General features: G+C 43.3%; 1 protein-coding gene across 1 annotated transcript in view; it reads right to left on the bottom strand.

Annotated features, from left to right (window-relative positions):
* The window catches only part of nalf1a (NALCN channel auxiliary factor 1a), a gene marked incomplete at both ends in the record, with an annotated part of 126,537 nt that extends 110,334 nt beyond the window's left edge, over positions 1-16,203 (bottom strand). The window contains one exon of the mRNA XM_084319186.1: positions 15,493-16,203. Coding sequence (XP_084175312.1) covers positions 15,493-16,203 — 711 coding nt within the window. The remainder of the gene's footprint in view (positions 1-15,492) is intronic.
* Positions 16,204-17,992: the final 1,789 nt, after the last annotated feature.

Genomic DNA, 17,992 nt, shown 5'->3' with positions numbered 1-17,992 from the left:
TGGTCCAAGCCTGTCAACTACCTGCCCTCTGTTCTAACACGGGGATATCAGTCTGGTCCAAGCCTGTCAACTACCTGCCCTCTGTTTTAACACAGGGATATCAGTCTGGTCCAAGCCTGTCAACTACCTGCCCTCTGTTCTAACACGGGGATATCAGTCTGGTCCAAGCCTGTCAACTACCTGCCCTCTGTTCTAACACGGGGATATCAGTCTGGTCCAAGCCTTGCAGGTTCTCAAAATTCAGCTCACACTTGCACCCCCCAGCCCGGGCTTATTACATCATTATCATGTGACCCCTTTATTCATCCCAGTAGTGGATCAATACACTAGTCCTCAGATCATCCCTACCTGTATATATCTACCACTCTTCATGACTGTTCGACTTCATCAATTGTTCCCACTAGAATTTCTGATAGACATCATCATATTCAACATTCAGATTCTACTGTTACTGTACTGTTCCTAACTTCATTTCAAGCCCCCTACAGCCCATCATGTTCCCGTTCCATTTTCTCCACTCGACCCGGCTGCTTTTAAAAATAGAAATGGTTTGGAAATAATTCTTCTGAACAAGCTTTACTCCAGAAACTGGATCATATTAATATTCTAGTTTCTCCAGACTGATCCTGATCTGCTGATTTAACGTGTATCATGGCTCAAGATTCAAGATTCAAGGGTTTTATTTGTCACATACATACACAAGACGTGTAGTGAAATGAAGGTGGCCATAAAATAAGGTAATAATTCAATAATATACAAATATACAGTTTCTAAAGTGACCTTTTTTGTAGTGTATTGTGTGTGGGGTGTGTGAGAGAGTGCAAGTGAGGATGTGTGTGTGTGTGTGTGTGTGTGTGTGTGTGTGTGTGTGTGTGTGTGTTCGTGTGTGTGTGTGTTCGTGTGTGTGTGTGTGTGTGTGTGTGTGTGTGTGTGTGTGTGTGTGTGTGTGTGTGTGTGTGTGTGTGTGTGTGTGTGTGTGTGTGTGTGTGTGTGTTCATGTGTGCTTGTGTTCACAAAATATATTAGTAATATAGACATTGCCTTAATGGACTACGACACAGAGCTGGGAAGGGAGGAGTGTATGTTAAATCAGGTCTTTCTGTATACATTTTTAGATGCCGTTACTAGACCTAAATGTTGTGAATTTCTTGCACTGAGAGTTCAGTGCAAGAGTCCTTCCTCGTTGGTTATAATAGGGGTCTACAGATCTACAGCTGATCTAAGTTCAATTCATTAGCAAGTCTAATCTCTAAATATTCTGATGGGGAGCTGATTGTCATGGGTGATTTCAACCTAAACTGGCTCAATGATTCATCTGAGTATCTCAAGGAGATTAGTGCTAACCTTACCTTATTCCAGTTAATAACGGAATCCACCAGACCAAATCTGTAAGACTGTTCCAGGACTACTCTGATAGATATGTTATTCTCCAATAGGCAAAGTGTTTTTTAAATTGAGTGATTTGATTTTTTTTAACATGTAAATTAATACAAACAATATAAAATCAAAACAAATCATTGATCTCAAGAAATTAAATGGAAAAGAAAAATAATAATAAACAAAAGCAAAACATAACTCAATTTACATGTTCGAAAAGGAGTAGGAAGAATTATACACTTATTTAATCCTACCCCTTTTCCACTACTCAAATTAGTGTACTAATTTAAAACCTTACAAAACAAATATATATGCAAAACAAAAAACAATGTGAAACGGAGGTCTAGGGCCTCCACAGGTGCGTTTGATAGAGCTGGTGGACACTATGGGGTTGTGACTCCGATTAAAGAATCACAGAGGCGTGCTTCAGTTAATGATTTGTATTTGGGAATTTGCATGTGTGGTCCTCTCCTTATAATGAGTGACATGTTGGTCTTGCTTGGCTGGCTTGGGTGCGTCGCACTGATAAACCGCTGCGGCTCGACTTGAGAGGCGCTTAGCTTGTGACTTCATCTGAAGCCAGGCTGCCAGGTCAGGCAGGGTGTATGTCAGGTCTGACCCTGTCCGGAGAATGCCGCGGCTTAGACAGTATTCAATGAATCCATCCCTGACTGAAGGAGGCATCTTGCTTAGGAGCCGGTCGACGTGGGATCCGCATCTCAACTCGTACCCGTTTTGACCTTCAAGTGTCCCGAGCATGCCCACCAGAGACTGGATGGACAGGGCGAAGGAGTCGAAGGCTTCAGTGTCACCAACCTTGATGGTAGGTGAGTTGAGAATGGCACCTGATTGGACGAGCTGTCTGGGTTGACCGTACTTGCAGGGCTTGCAATGCAGCGGTATACGGCAGAGGGTCATACATGTAGGCTCTGGCTAGGTGGAGAGCACTGGGGAGTTTCAAGTGGCCGAGGAGCACCTGGTATTTATACTGTTCAGTCAGGTGCCCATGACTGCCCATCAAGTTATCCAAGGCTATCTTGAATAGAGCAAAGTCACTTTCGCGGTCACGCTCAAAGACTGGCAGCATCGGCTGTGGGATACCGTAGGGAGAGGTAATCAGTATCTCTGATCCTGGGTGCTGTAAATGCCCTGATATAACCTGTGGCGGGATAGGAGCCATGTGAGGTGCAGCAGGACTCACATTCTGGTATGGTTGAGCTGCAGTAGAGATGGTCACACCATAGGTAGGACTCTGGATACCGTGAGTAGCTACAGAAGCTTCATGTGAGCTCGTAGGTTGCTCGATTGAACCAGGCATGTTGGGAGCTGGGTACCATGACACAGGGGGAGCAGCAGAGCGAGACATCTCCTGTGCTGGATGGTGTATCACTGGAGTGATGGCGGCTGGATTAGCCGGCGGGGGATGCATGTTCTGTGGTATGGTAGGAAGCGCTAGAGGCACAGGTGCCACTACATGGTGCTGTAGTCCAGGTGGTGGATAGGTCGGCTCAGATACTGCTGCAGGCACAAGAGGGGGTGCAGGGTGTAGGTGAGAGATGGGTTGATGTGGTGAGCCTGCAGGAGCGTTGGCAGGTGGAGCATGCATCACTGGTAGGGAGTAGAAGCTCCTGGGGGACGATGCACCACTACGTGGTCCCATCTCTGACTCTTGAAGAAGTGAGGTGACTAGCCCGGCGCTGTGATGCGTGGGATAGGGCCTTTGGAGGTTCATCCTGTGGTTGAGGTTCATATCCCACTCTGTGGTGTCCTGGTCTGCCATAGCGTCTTGAAGGAGCTCTATCCGGCTCGAAAGACCACTACCAAGCCACCTACGTGACTTCGAAGTGGGATATGAACCTCAAGCCAGCCAAGCAAGACCAACGTGTCACTCATAAGGAGAGGACCACACATGCAAATTCCCAAATACAAATCATTAACTGAAGCACGCCTCTGTGATTCTTTAATCGGAGTCACAACCCCATAGTGTCCGCCAGCTCTATCAAACGCACCTGTGGAGGCCCTAGACCTCCGTTTCATTGGTCCTTCGAGCCGGATAGAGCTCCTTCAAGACGTTATGTCAGTTTTGGATCATGGTCATTTATAGAAAAGCTGCCTTGTCCACCTTTTGAAAATTGTATTTATTTATTATTAAATAATATTTATTTATTTATTATTATTAAATTATTTATTTATTTATTTCAGGTGAGCTCTGAGGTGAGGCCACCTCATTTACAGAACTGCTGAGTGTACAACAACATAAAACAACAAAACAATGTGCAGTGCAATCAGTTAAAAACAGTTACTTACAACATGAATCATAGAGAAATTAAATCAGACATTTGACCCCTAGACACCGTCTATCATTCTGCTCTTAGATTCACGATAGTTACTGCACTCATCATTGCATCCTGTACGATAAGGCGGTTTGGTCTTCTCTATCAGAGAGACGAAATAGGCATCTTTAACCCTTTCACTACCACATTACAGACGTTCTGTATTGTTGCAGTGAATGGTTAACCCTTTGGTAGTGTGGTAGTGAAAGGGTTAAGGTCATGGAAGATGGAATATTTCCACCATATATCACAATGATGCTCGAGTGGAATTATGGACCTTTTATGGATTATGGACCTGACCCGCCCAAACTATTGCCTCACACTCAAGGTCCCACGAGTTCAGTCTGCACTTTTGTTTTAATGCCAGTGGCGGCAGCTGGATTTTTCTCCACTAGGGGCGCTATACCAAAACATTTTGCAAACATGTACCACGCAACCGACTCATGGCAAGACGTGAGCGATTCGACTCACGCTCACGGCAATGAATCGGCTCTTATGAACGAGTCGCTCAGCTGTTACTACAACAACACACAACAACCAGTCAAATAAAGTACAGTCTAATTCACAACTTGAAACACAATATATAAATAGAAAAGTTAGAAACAAAACTCGCTCCGTCTCCAAACACACGCAGAGAGAGAGAGAGAGAGAGAGAGAGAGAGAGAGAGAGAGAGAGAAGCCATGCTCTAAGACAAACTCTAACCTTAACCAACTTTGAAAGAGTGCCTAAGCCTAACCGTTGAAAGAACTTGCCATCACGCTCCAAGACAAATATCTACATCAAACAACACAACAGCATAAACTCACTTTGTTGAACTCATGTTGCAAACTGCGGTTACGGAAAGTACCGCGTCGGCCAATCAGAGAGCTTTTAGACGCTCGGCTGCTTGCTAGATCGCTTCAAACCAGCGCCCGAGTTCCATCATAATACATCATATTCAACGCACAGCGCGTGGCTGCGACGGATACAGCGATGAACCAGTGCACGGCGGGCACGCGCACTCCAGACGCTATTGCGCCTAGCCCAGAGAGAAATACGTGAGGGAAATGCCTGCGGCTACGGTAATGAAAAGGTCTATATCAGACAGAATCGTCACTACCTGTTCAGGAAAACGATTATTAATCTTTGTAAAATTAAGTTATATTGTGCATTGGAAACACAAACATACTTAAAATGAGTAAATATTATTCATTTTAAACATGTTTATATTATTTATAGGGCTATACAACTAAAAACTAAAAAAAGGGATTTCTTGTTCATCTCTCTTTTAACCAGGGTTAAGCAGGGAGGGCGGCGCTCTAGCGCCCACTATGGCCGGCCGCCACTGTTTAATGCACCAGCTTCCTGGAATGATCACACTAAAAAGCAATACCCTACTATCCTATGGACAATTTAAAACATGATCACAAACCTTGCTACCTCAGTATGTAAGTGTTTTTAATTTAAAACATGATCACAAAGCTTGCTACCTCAGTATCTAACTATAACATAACATAATAACTATTTTTTATTTTACCTTTCTTTGTTTTGTTTTCTCTTTTCACCAGTTTTTCTGTCCTATTTATGCATGTTTATTTTTTTCCATTTTATATGTATTCTGAACTGTTTGAACTTGTAATCTTGACGGCATTGCAAATGAGGGTAAAACCTCAATATCCATTTTGAGAATAAATAAAGGTTTCAATCAATCAATCAATCAAAGGTTTCATAGCGAGGCTCCCCCATTCTAACCAATCAGAGAAGCTCAAATGGGAATTTCATAGGAATGAGCACTGAAAGTGGTTGAATCTACACTGTCAACACAGTCCAGCTTTGAGCACCAAGTAAACTAACCACTAAAATTGTGTTTATTCCAACAAAATTCCCTTTGAGCAATTCTCTGATTGGTTAGAAGGGGAAGCCTCTCTGTGAATTTTCAGAATGAAATATCTCTACACTGCTGCTATACCGATACCGATCAATGAAACTCACTCACAATAGACTGTGAGCCAGTGTGTTAAAATTAGTTTTGGAGCAAATTTCAACCCAAAAAAGATGACACATTGTAGCTTTAACATCAAACAAATAAGAACATTATTTCCGTATCATACAAAAAATATCCTCAGGCTTAAAATCCCAACAATGCTGGGTGTCTTTCAAACGCATAGTCATGGTCTGTATCGGAATAAAAACCTGGATCACTGTTTTAACCATACTCCTACGCAGAGAGTTGGACGGCATTCCACTGTCAAACGTTTCTGCCCAAACAGGAAGTAAACCAACTATACTATACTTGTATTATTTCCGTTAACATAATGAACAAATAATATTACATTACCCCCCCCCCCCCCCCCCCCATAGTTGCTAGTCTGTTTTATAAATAAGAACTGAAAATGAATTGAAAGAAGTTAAATAATAAGATTTCACAGAGTCTGTGCTAGGGCTGCACGATTCTTGCTCAAATCTGATTTTCTCTCTAAGAATTGAGATCACGATTCTCTCACACGATTCTTATTTTTTCAATAAAATAATTTATTGCACTCTTTCTTAAACAGACAACATAACATATCAACAGTGATGTACCTGAACGCGTTCAATGAACGATCGTTCATGAACGCGTTCGTATTTTGGGCGAACTGAACGTACTGATTATCCGCTAAATGAACGTAATTGAGAACGCGTTCATTCTCAGCGCTGTGTAACGGAGTTCAAAAGTGCGTTCATTCTCAGCACTCTGTTATAACGGCGTTCAAAGATGTGCCAGATTTCATATGTATTTCAGCCGAAACCCCTGTTAAAACACACCGTAAACAGGCTTTAAAATTATGTGGAAAACCAACCGATCTGGCAACGCGCCTGTAGTGTACACCCCCTGCTACGTCATCAGACTCATCACAAGTTCAACAACAGCGGAATCTGCGCGCAGAAGCCCAGAGCTGCGCAGCAGCAGGTCGAGAGCAGCACTCGCTCAGAGAACTCTACCTCTAGATGTCGGCGCTTGGGGATTTAAAAAAGTCAGAACTGACTCAGACGGAAACAATCTAACGTTTGTCTGTAAACTTTGTCCACCCGGTTTGAAGAAGCAAGTCCCCACATCGACGCGACGAGGTCGACAGCAACATTGAGAATATGCAAACGTCCTGTTTTAGTTTTCATAATAAAGACAATTCAAGCAAAGTTGTTCCTCATGTTTTTGAAAATATACTGTAGAGATGAAAGCTGCAGTGTGGACTGAATGCGCGGTGCAAAGCCTTATGGAAATGCCAGTATTCTGATTGCTGTCTGTGTGGTTCAATATTTTTTACAAATAATAGTTTGCAGCAACGTATTGAAAAAAGAACTAACAAAATGGGCCGTTCAATATCTCCTTTATGTTCGAAATGTCAAACAGACCTGGGTACCTACAGGCTACAGTCTATCACTACTTTTGGGAATCTAAGTGTTTATCCAGGTTCTGGGGCCAAGTGATTGATTGATTGAACACTTTATTAACATATTGCAGAATGGGTACAGTATACAGCTCAGTCATGAATTGAAAATGGGGGACCCTGATGTAAACAAGACGAAAGTCTTTCTCTGGTCTGCATCCCCTTAACAATTGTATGTATTGAGCTGTACTGTATCAGGGTCCCCCATTTTCAATTAATCAGGACATACATGACATACAGATAGACAGTACTGCTACATCTATACATTTATGACATACCAGATTTGCAAATACAGTACTGTTTGTGATACAAAAAGAGTCCAGAAAAGAGAGTAGGCCTATATACATTTGACATAGAAACTGTACATTGGAGGAGGTTGGGTAGGTGGGGGGGGACTGTACATTGGAGGTGGTTGGGGGGGGGGGGGGGGGGGGGGGGGGGTTGGGTAGGAGGGGTGACACCCTTTATAATTCAAACTATTTCAGCCTGGAAATGCATTCTGATAAACTGGATTAAGGATAAGCCTCCATTTTTACAAATGTGGTATAGAGATGGTTTGCTTTTCCTTTTTGCTTGCTTCTTTTTGTTTTGTTTTTGCTTGCTTATGGTGTGGATGATGGCATAGAGATGAACTGGAGGACCCCCCCCCCTCCATTGTCCCAATGTGTGTTTTTGTAATGTAAGTAACTGTACGTGAAAAATCTATATAAAAAAATCTATATCAAAATAGAACTAAAAAGAACGAACTAAATTAGTTCATTTTTGAAACCATGAACTTTAGTTCAAAATTTTGAATTATGAACTATGAACTGAACTAGTTCATTTTAAAAATTGTGAACTGTGAACTGAACTAGTTCATGTAGAAAGTGAACTTTCCCAACACTGCATATCAAGTGCTTGACTTAAACTTAAACATAACATATTAAAGTGCTTGACTTAACTTAAAAGTCTCTTGTAACATACAAAATAACTCAAGTAAGAATCGTCATCATTTAAAAAAGTTAATAAGTAAAAAGTAAAAAAAGAAAAAAGTCATAATTTAGAAATGTGATCGCATAGGTCTATGAATCGAGATCGCGATAAATCTTTTTAAATTAATTGTGCAGCCCTAGTCTGTGCAGCCTTTATTCACTGTGACCATGGAAAGGACGTCGAACGCAGCCATAAAAGTATGGTTTCCCTATGCAGAAAATACATAGAACTATCTGTTTACTTTTCTGATAACTACATCACTGCATAACTCGTGAATGTTCAGACAAGCTTAATTTGGGGTTATTAGTGATACTCTGTATATATACACCCAATTCAAGGTTATAGACACTTTCTTTCAAACTAATTTGGCAGCAGACGTCCTGATTTCGTACAACGGAGGTGTTTGCGGAGGCTGCGACATACCGGCGTAGAGACAGCTCTGCGTATAGGAGTGTGTTTTTTAACACGCCACACGTTTATTAAACCAGTTTATTTGACGATTGTTGTGAGGAGATTCTATTGCTGCTACATCTGTGACACCTTTGCCCATAACAACGTTGGCCAATATCGGTACGAGATTAAAGGAACACGCCAACATTTTGGGAAATTAGCTTACCGTCTTCTCCAGAGAGAGACAAGAAGATAGATACCCGTTTCCTCTCTGTGCGTTCAGTAGAAAGCTATCTGGCTGCATGTTAGCCTAGCTTAGCACAATGAATGGAAGCGGACATGTACGGGTAGCCTAGGCATTGTCCAACTAACACCTCTCCCGAAGGCTAACCGGTCATGTCCGCTTCCATTCATTGTGCTAAGCTAGGCTAACGGGCAGCCAGATAGCTCTCTACTGAGCGCACAGAGAGGAAACTGGTATCTATCTTATTGTCTCTCTCTGGAGAAGAGAAAAAGCAAATTTCCCAAAGTTTTGGCGTGTTCTTTTAATATCAGCTCATATTCATCCACTGAGCAATATATCTGACAACTAGCTCCATGTCGAGGCCCACGCCGTTGTGTCCAGGACTTGCATGCAGATATCACACATACAGTAGGCCTATGTGTACACACGCACGCACGCACGCACACACACACACGCACACACACACACACACACACACACACACACACAACACACACACACACACACACACACACACACACACACACACACACACACACACACACTAACACAGTAATAACAGTGTTCTTAAATGGCAGGTAGCCATTAATTCAGTCAGGCCTCGACATTCTAGCTTGAGGGAAAATGTTGTTACTGTTAGTGGCGTTGAACCCACACAGGCCTTGACCGAACCTGTAATCAGTGGTCTGATGGAGACTCACTCCCCGAGACAGGAATTAGTGTCTCCGACTAAATGACTATTTTCTCTTGAAAGGCGATGAGGAAACAAACGGCATTCCTCGACCCATGGATGAGTCAGTGGCCTGTGTTCAAGGCTGGTTGAGGATGAAACACACGTGTGTGCAGTGCACACACACACAAACACACACACACAAACACACATGTGCACACACACACACAAACACACGCTGATACCAATATTAGAGGGAGTAAAATAATTGTTTTTAAAGTTTGACACTGTTTGATGAACAATGCCGCCACTGATCCTTAGCTGCCAGAGAGTTGTACCCTTCCTGCTGACTTGTTGTACACAACTAGTAAGTCGCTTTGGATAAAAGCATCAGCTAAATGACTAAATGTAAAAATGCTGTTTGGGGCCATTATGGACCATGTGATACATGCGTATTTATTATTATTATTGTTATTATTACTATAATTAACACTTTGGACGCCAGACCCGATGATAGTCGGGTTAACTCGCCGACGCTTGGGCGCCAAACCCGAGTACAGTCAGGTTTTCATGGTTATTTCTTTTATTCGATATTTTCATCATTCATTACAGGCACACGGACATCTGGGTTAACATGGGGAATCATTCTGAGAATGCCAATGTGCAATACCGGCCGCATCCACCCAGGTGGCAGTATCGAGCACCCTTTGAAACATGATATCTTGGCCCGTGGGTCGATCAGAAGTCTCCGATTGGATTTCTATTGGTCGGGCAAGGGGACCGGTCGGATTGAGAAGCGTGAATTGCTCCCGAGTCCTGGTGCATGATATGTGGCGGGTTATGTTGGCGACACGAACGCGATAAGATAATTGGAATATTCTTTTTGGGGTACATCCTAGTGAAGGTAAGGCCTATATGGTATCAATCCTGCTGTGATCCAACCATGATTTCACTTCGATCACAATATATGTGTGTATTTGACTCCACAACGTGTGCCGTTGGTGACGATCAAAGCATCAAAAAACTACCCCCCCCACCCTTTCATGCATTCATGATGAAACATAATACCGATAATATAGATGTGATTTCAAAATAGTAGCGTGTACAGGCGAGAAATGGCAAAGTTTTTAGTGAATTGCACGTATTGCTGCATAGCGTCGTTTTCTGGGATTAGACAGGATTATTCTAAAACTATAGTCATATTCACCACGGTATAAAACGGGAATGTATGGATGAATTTTTTTTTTCTTTAACACATATTGAACGATAGATAGTCAATGTCAAATGGGCCATAGTATTGTATCCATAGCTATAATATAGAATATAGTTATAGCCCTGCAAACACCGCCACGTATTCCTATATTTTAGAGCGTCGTGCTTTTAACAACACATCACGCATATCACTGCGGTGTCCAAAGTGTTAATAATAATGATAATAATAAACAATACTAATTATTAATAATGATTTATTTATTTTCTGATAAATAAATTGTGATTACCAATGGAGTGTCCTCAGATCAGTGGTGTTGTATGTGGTTTTGCGATGAGATCCATGTTGCTCACTGTGCTACATTGCAATGATGCCATTGCAGCGAGGGAAGCAAGTGTTGGTTAACCCTTTCACTACCACACTACCAAAGGGTTAACCCTTTCACTGCGACAATACAGAAGGTTAACCCTTTCACTGCCACACGACAAAGGGTTAACCTTTTCACAACCACACTACAGAAGGTTAACAGTCTGTAGTGTGGTAATGAAAGGGTTAACGTCTAAAAGTTTAAAGGGACACTTGACCAAAAAACAATGCTGATTTATTAATTAATAAATCTCACACACATCCAAAAACTCTAAACAGTTTTGCACACATTCATTTAGTTTGACAATTATTGAGAGTAAATTAGTTTGATAATGGCCACCATTGCAAAAATAACAACCTGCAGCTGAATAAGCTAAAAACCCAGGAGATGATCGTGGACTACAGGAAGAAGAAGACCGACATACAGCCCCTGTACATCGGCGGGGAATGCGTGGAGAGAGTCTCTGTCATCAAATTCCTGGGCGTCCACCTGGAGGATGACCTGACCTGGAGAACCAACACCACTGCGATAGTGAAAAAGGCACAACAGAGACTCTACTTCCTGAGAATACTCAGGAATTACCACCTTAGACAAGACCTGCTTGTGTCCTTTTACCGCTGCTCCGTGGAAAGCATCCTCACCTACTGCATCAATGTATAGTTCCTCAGCTACACAGCCGCAGAGAGGAAGGCACTCCAGAGGGTTGTCAACTCGGCCCAAAAAATCATTGGATGCCCTCTCCCCTCACTGGAAGAACTCTATAACCCCCGCTGTCTTAAAAAAGCAGTGAAAATACTAAAGGATCCACACCACCCTGGCAACAAACACCTCATACGGCTGCGCTCAGGCAGGCAAACAACAATCTCCCCTGCACCCCCCCCCCCCCCCCCCCCCCCCACGCACACACACAACACTAAGGGATAGTGCAATTATCTTTTATACCCCCCCTGTTTATGTTTATGTTATGTCTATTATGCCTTACTCTTGTTTTTATATTTAATACTGTGTTTAGGACTGTGTTTTTATGATCTAGGACTGTGTGACGGCTGGCACCTAGGGCTGCATTTAACATTGTAACATTGTAACAATGACAATAAAGATTTCTATTCTTGATGTCATCTGGGACTTTGAATCCTTATGTTGTGTTAATTACAGCTCTATGAAATGATGTAGGCCTAGATGAAAAAATAGCAATACCTTGTCTAATAGAGACTGCTACCTTATAATTTAATTGAGCTGTAATTAACACAACACAAGGATTCAATGTCCCCGATGACATCACTGGTGGTCATATTCAAACAAATGTACTCTCAATAACTGTCAAACTAAATGAATGTGTGCAAAACTGTTTAAAGTTTTTGGATGTATGTGAGATTATGTGCAAAATAAGTCACTGTTGTTTTTGGTGAAGTGCCCCTTTAACAAACAGCATCTAACCTCTGTGACATTTAGCTATTTAACACATAGACTGATCTGAAGCGATGACCTTAGACCTAAAACAATTATCACCATTATACAAAATAATTGTGATTATCTTGTATCATCGTTATCGCGTCATTATTCGATTGCAGCAGCGCTAGTGCATGCATACACACACATTACACACACACACACACACACACACACACACACACACACACACACACACACATTAAATACTTTATTTGAATCCATAGATCATAATCACACAGATACTGACTAATCTTGCTTGATGTTTGGCCTTTTTCCACAAACACACGCACACCACACAGACACACATAGCCATGTTTTCATGCATCGTGGGGACATTCCATAGACTAGCTGCTTCACCATGTGGGGTCGGACCAATGTGCCCGTAAGGATAATGAAACAACTAGTTTTCATCACTTGTGAGGACATTTGGCCCAACGAAAACAAGGACACACAGACACACAGAGACACACACACACGCACACACACACACACACACACACACACACACACACACACACCCACACACACACACACACACACACACACACACCACAACCTTTATGTTCTTCACGCTCAGAGCCTCAGCCTCAGACAGACACCCTTAGGCGTGTGTTTGGCCCTCTGCGCTATCCGTAGTGTCCGTTGTTAACCCTATGTGTCCGCCGGGAAACAAAACCGGGGGAAGTACGTTGGTAGGCAGGTGCGTAGACCTTTACATTACCTTCCAAGATACACGATTAGGACAGCCTCCCCCAAACCCTAACACTGTTAGTTACATTGATTAAACTAACCATAACAGTTAATCAAACCTAAAAACGAACCGTAATCCTAAATATAACTGTTAATCTAACCTTTATTAAAAATCTAAGTTTATACCCTAACCAAAACCGCTGATCGAACCTTCAAATTAACCTTAACCCTGTAGATAGCCATGACATAGGGTTGGCGGCGTACCTCCAACTGCAAAGACTGCTGGGTTGTTTTGGTTTTGTTTTGGGGTTAACACCCCCTGCTGGTTGTGCACCTTAACCACACCTGTATACCTGCGTGTCTTTTTCACGCATCATAACCATTTATTGTGACGCTGACACGCTATCCTGTAGTCAGTGGACCGGCGTGTGTTACAGTTCACATATGGGCCTGATATGGTTGCAACCACGCACACACACACACACACACCCACGTCTCACACACACACACACACACACACACACGCGCACACAAACACACCCATACAAACACAGAGCGGGGCTCCTTGTCACTTATTTTGTCACCTTGGTGTGTTAGCAACATAATATGTACATAATATGGAGACCTACATAATGACATATCATGTTCTACCTAGAGAAAGTACACAATGAACCTCTGAGCTACAGTTCTCAAGTGTTCTTCTCACAAGGAGTCCTGGCAACTCACAATACTGGCTAACAGCTTTGCAGAACGATACATGTTGCACAACAACAACCGTAAAGTAATACAGAGTAACTTGAGAACTACACAATGAAGAAGAAATGGTCGAGGAGTAATCAGCGTTCACCCCCCCCCCCCCCCCCCCCACAAGAACATAGTGAGTTCTGTGACCACTGACCACATAATGGATGAACAGACCTCTCTCAAATGGAGGAATGACGCCATTATCAGGCCAAAGGAGAGACGGGGATACAAGAGCACGGTATGGTACATCATCCCTTCACTATTCTTGTCTTCTGGGGAACCGGTCAATTCGACCCGGAGGCCTATATATCCAACTGAACCTACTCTCCCCAGGGCACAGACAGATTTGGGTGAGCAGTCATGTAGGGCCAAAATGGAATGACAAAGCAAACGGATTCGATTAATAATGAGATTCATGTTTTGACACACGTTGTGTGTGCGGCGCGTCTCCCCCATTGCTGACTATAACGCAAGCCGTCTACGATTGGTTGAGGCGTCTGTGTGAATGGAGCGGACGACGACGTCATCGACAGATTTCAGCACCACGGACTGATGTATGAACTGAAAACCTATAGCCAGCGACTATTATACCGATACATTTTTTAGTATTTCTTCTGAGTAATAGCAGCGTGTTGTCGCCAATTGACGACAGTGTAGCCGCCACGCCTACTTTGTGAATATATATATGCACGCCCGCAGAAATGCAACCTGTAATGAGCAAACACAGTCAAGGGGGCTGAGTCGGCTGACAGAAGAAAAGAGAAAAAGAAGCCTTCCGCCACATTAGGCGGGGAAATCACCTCTTCACTTTAATGAAATGCACTTGATAAGGAGTGTGGAGTAGCCATGATGGAACACCTGGCGCTGTGTGTGTGTGCAGCAGCTTATCTAGCGCCCTAGACGTGAATCTAAAGTTACTTGTAATTTAGTACTGTAGTAGATCATCAATTAGGAACCAGGTTATTATGTCATTCTCCGCGGCACGTATATAAAGCTTGGCTCGTAACATGGGACACCATTTCAATTCTATCAGTATTTTCTGGTTTAGTGGTGCCTGAGCAGTCTGAATAGGGCCTATATCGCCTACTATCCCAAAAGCAGGCCAACCAACTATATCTATATCTATCTATATCTATCTATTTATATCTATCTGTCGATGGTTGCACACTATGAAGTAAAGGCAGCGACGGTCTATATTGCCTGCAGGCTATATAAGGGCTATAGGCTTGCTAACTTTACAGCCAACATATCTAATACCTGCTGGGCCTGTGATTGTACATTAGCACATAGGCTTCTGTATATGGGCCTACATATATATACACACACACACACGCATGCTCACGCGCACACGCACACACACAGACACACGCGCGCTCACGCGCACACACACACACACGAGTCACGACACACACACACACACACACACACACACAGAGAGCGAGAGAGAGAGAGAGAGTGGGTGATGATGAATGAACATGAGGCCTTGCCTAAAGCCGGGACTCTCCTTGAATCTGTCACCCGTCTCCATGGTGACAGGAGGAGGAGGCGGAGGAGGACCAAGCCAGCCGCGCATCCATCATCATCACGAACCAAATCGACAGATTGCAGAATGTCCCTTTATATAGCCTTACTTACCTTGCACTGTTCCATGCACGTCCTCACCGAATACGCGTCCGTCTCGTATTTTTGAGTCATGAGCTCAAAGTCCTCGTACTTCTCCCGGGCGTGCTGGTCGTAGCGCTGGTACGCCTGGATGCACAGGCTGCATCTCGTCATGTCGCCGCCGTCACTGTTGAGGACGTCGAGGCTGCAGTTCAAACTGTCGGGACTCGTCGAGCCGTGAAACAAATCCAACAGAGAGTAGGAGCTACAAAAGGAAAGGTACAAATCACTCATGTTTACAGTAGACCGCGTTCGCTCTCTGTCGGAGAGGCCCCTGCACAAATCGTCGGCGTCTCCGAAAGCGAAGCAGTTTTTAGATAAACTATCGTTGTTGAGGCAAGTATCAATTTGCCATAAATGTTTGGTAGAATTTCCTATAAAAATAGCATTTCCTCTGAGGCTGCCGTGCGCTAAATGGGTTCGGGGTGACAGGCGGCTGGCTGGATGAGGGCCCATGTCCACCGCGGGTGAGAACTTGTCGCGGGTCCTCGTCAGCTTGGCCTCGGCGCAGAACCACAGGTGATCCGAGAGCAGGATGGTTAGAAACAACAGGGACGCCAAGGACAGTCGCCACCTCTGGGCCCTCTCCGAGTCGGTGAATGGCTTCTCGTTCTCGCGGGGTTCGAGCCAGATCTGGAAGCCGTCGTCTTGCTGGTGCCGACACGTCCAAGCACCCCTGGTCATATTTTGGGAACGCGCGTCTCCGCCGGCCGACTCCACCGCGGGGGCTCCTCCGCCACCACAACAGTCATTGACGTGGGGTCCACGGTGCGTTGTTCTCCTCTTATTAAATATCGGGTCGTAGGTGGTCCTCCTGGTTTACCTCCGCGATGATGATCTGTAATTCCCATTAAATAAATGTGCCGGCGGTGGAGAGGTTACATGGTGGTGCGCCCGTGCGCCGCGTTCTCCGCGACTCTCCGGTGAAGACGCGCTGTTCTTCAGCACCATGTCTCGCCCCTCACAGCGCCTCCTCTAGCCGCCCCTGCGACTCCTCTCTCTGCGTATAGCCAACAAGCTCGTTTTTACGGCACACTCGCGTGCATTTACATGCATTACGCTCGCTCGTCTTTCAGCGTGGCGAAATGCGCTCTTTTGTCTCGTGAAAACGGCCCGGGATCTTGTCTTTTCTTGCCCCACAGTCTCATCATCTTGTGTCTCTTGCATCAAGTCGCCGCCATGTTCCGCCCGGAGGTTTTTTCTTTTTTTCTCTTTTTTTTTGCAGGCGCTTTTGCGTCGCGCGAGAACATCTCCAGTCGCCGTGGCCTCCTCTCCATCCATGACGCACCTGGAGCAGAGACGGTCTATACAATAATAATAATACTACTAATAATAATAATAATAATAATAATAATAATAATAATAATAATAATAATAATAATAATAATAATAATAATAATAATAATAATAATAATAATAATAATAATAATAATAATAAGACAGAGCACTGTTGCAGTTTTGAACGGCGAAATCCATAACAAGGTTATTATAGTTATCTAAACTCAAATCGAAAATGTGTGTGTGGGGGGGGGGGGGGGGGGGGGCTTTAGGAGGAAACATTGTGCAACTATATTGTGTAAACAAACTAACATAACATCTAAAACAAATACAGAACATGTATTTATTCTTTGTCAATGTGGTGAGATTTGTCAACACAACAAGCAAGTGATGGATTAATTGAGACTATTCATAAATACTGGGACTCTACATGACTGTGAGAGTCAATTGCCTTCACAAAGTGCATGGTGTGTTTGTGTTACACAATACCTATTCTGAACATACCCGACCATATATAATAAACTAAACTAAAACTAATACTGAAAAATCGAAACTATTTGAAACAATAAAAACTCAACTGAAACTCTATAGCAAACCCATTCTGGAAACTAGCTGAAACTAAACTGAATTGAAAACAAAATAAAAACGATTGGAAAAATACAAAACTGTGATATAGCACTAAAGATGGCGGCAACAAAAAAACAACTTGCTACAAAACAAAGATATTCAGAGAAAATAAATGACATGTGATGTGATTTCATGTTGAATAGAACTATAATCTAATTATTCTTGAGGTTAATGTGACTTTTAAAGATGTTTAAATCACAAAAGATGAATCACAATATCTGCGAAAAGGCTGTGAATTATGCAGTGAGTGGTTGCCATGGTAACTAAGGACTCTGTGGCAGGTGGCACGTGTGTATGGTCTAAGTGGGGGGAAAGGCCTTTTTCAATCACAAAATTGTCCCTTTTGACCAAATTAACCGTTCTGTGTTGTCAGCCATTTTTACTAGTATGAAAGAAAAACGATATATACATGACAGATTCTTAGATATGGATGACTCCTTATTCAAATAGATAGGGGTCAGGTGGTCTTATTAGTCTCGTTACCAGATGGCAGCAGAGTGAACCGGCTTCTCTTTAGACAGACTTTGTCTGGGGTTCTGCGTTCACATGGCGCACGTGAGCCACAGTT

Source organism: Notolepis coatsorum (assembly GCF_963971535.1).
Source record: "Notolepis coatsorum genome assembly, chromosome: 1".
Lineage (NCBI taxonomy): Eukaryota > Metazoa > Chordata > Actinopteri > Aulopiformes > Paralepididae > Notolepis > Notolepis coatsorum.
Note: the sequence above shows the minus strand (reverse complement) of the source record. Positions and strands in the feature narration are given on the sequence as shown.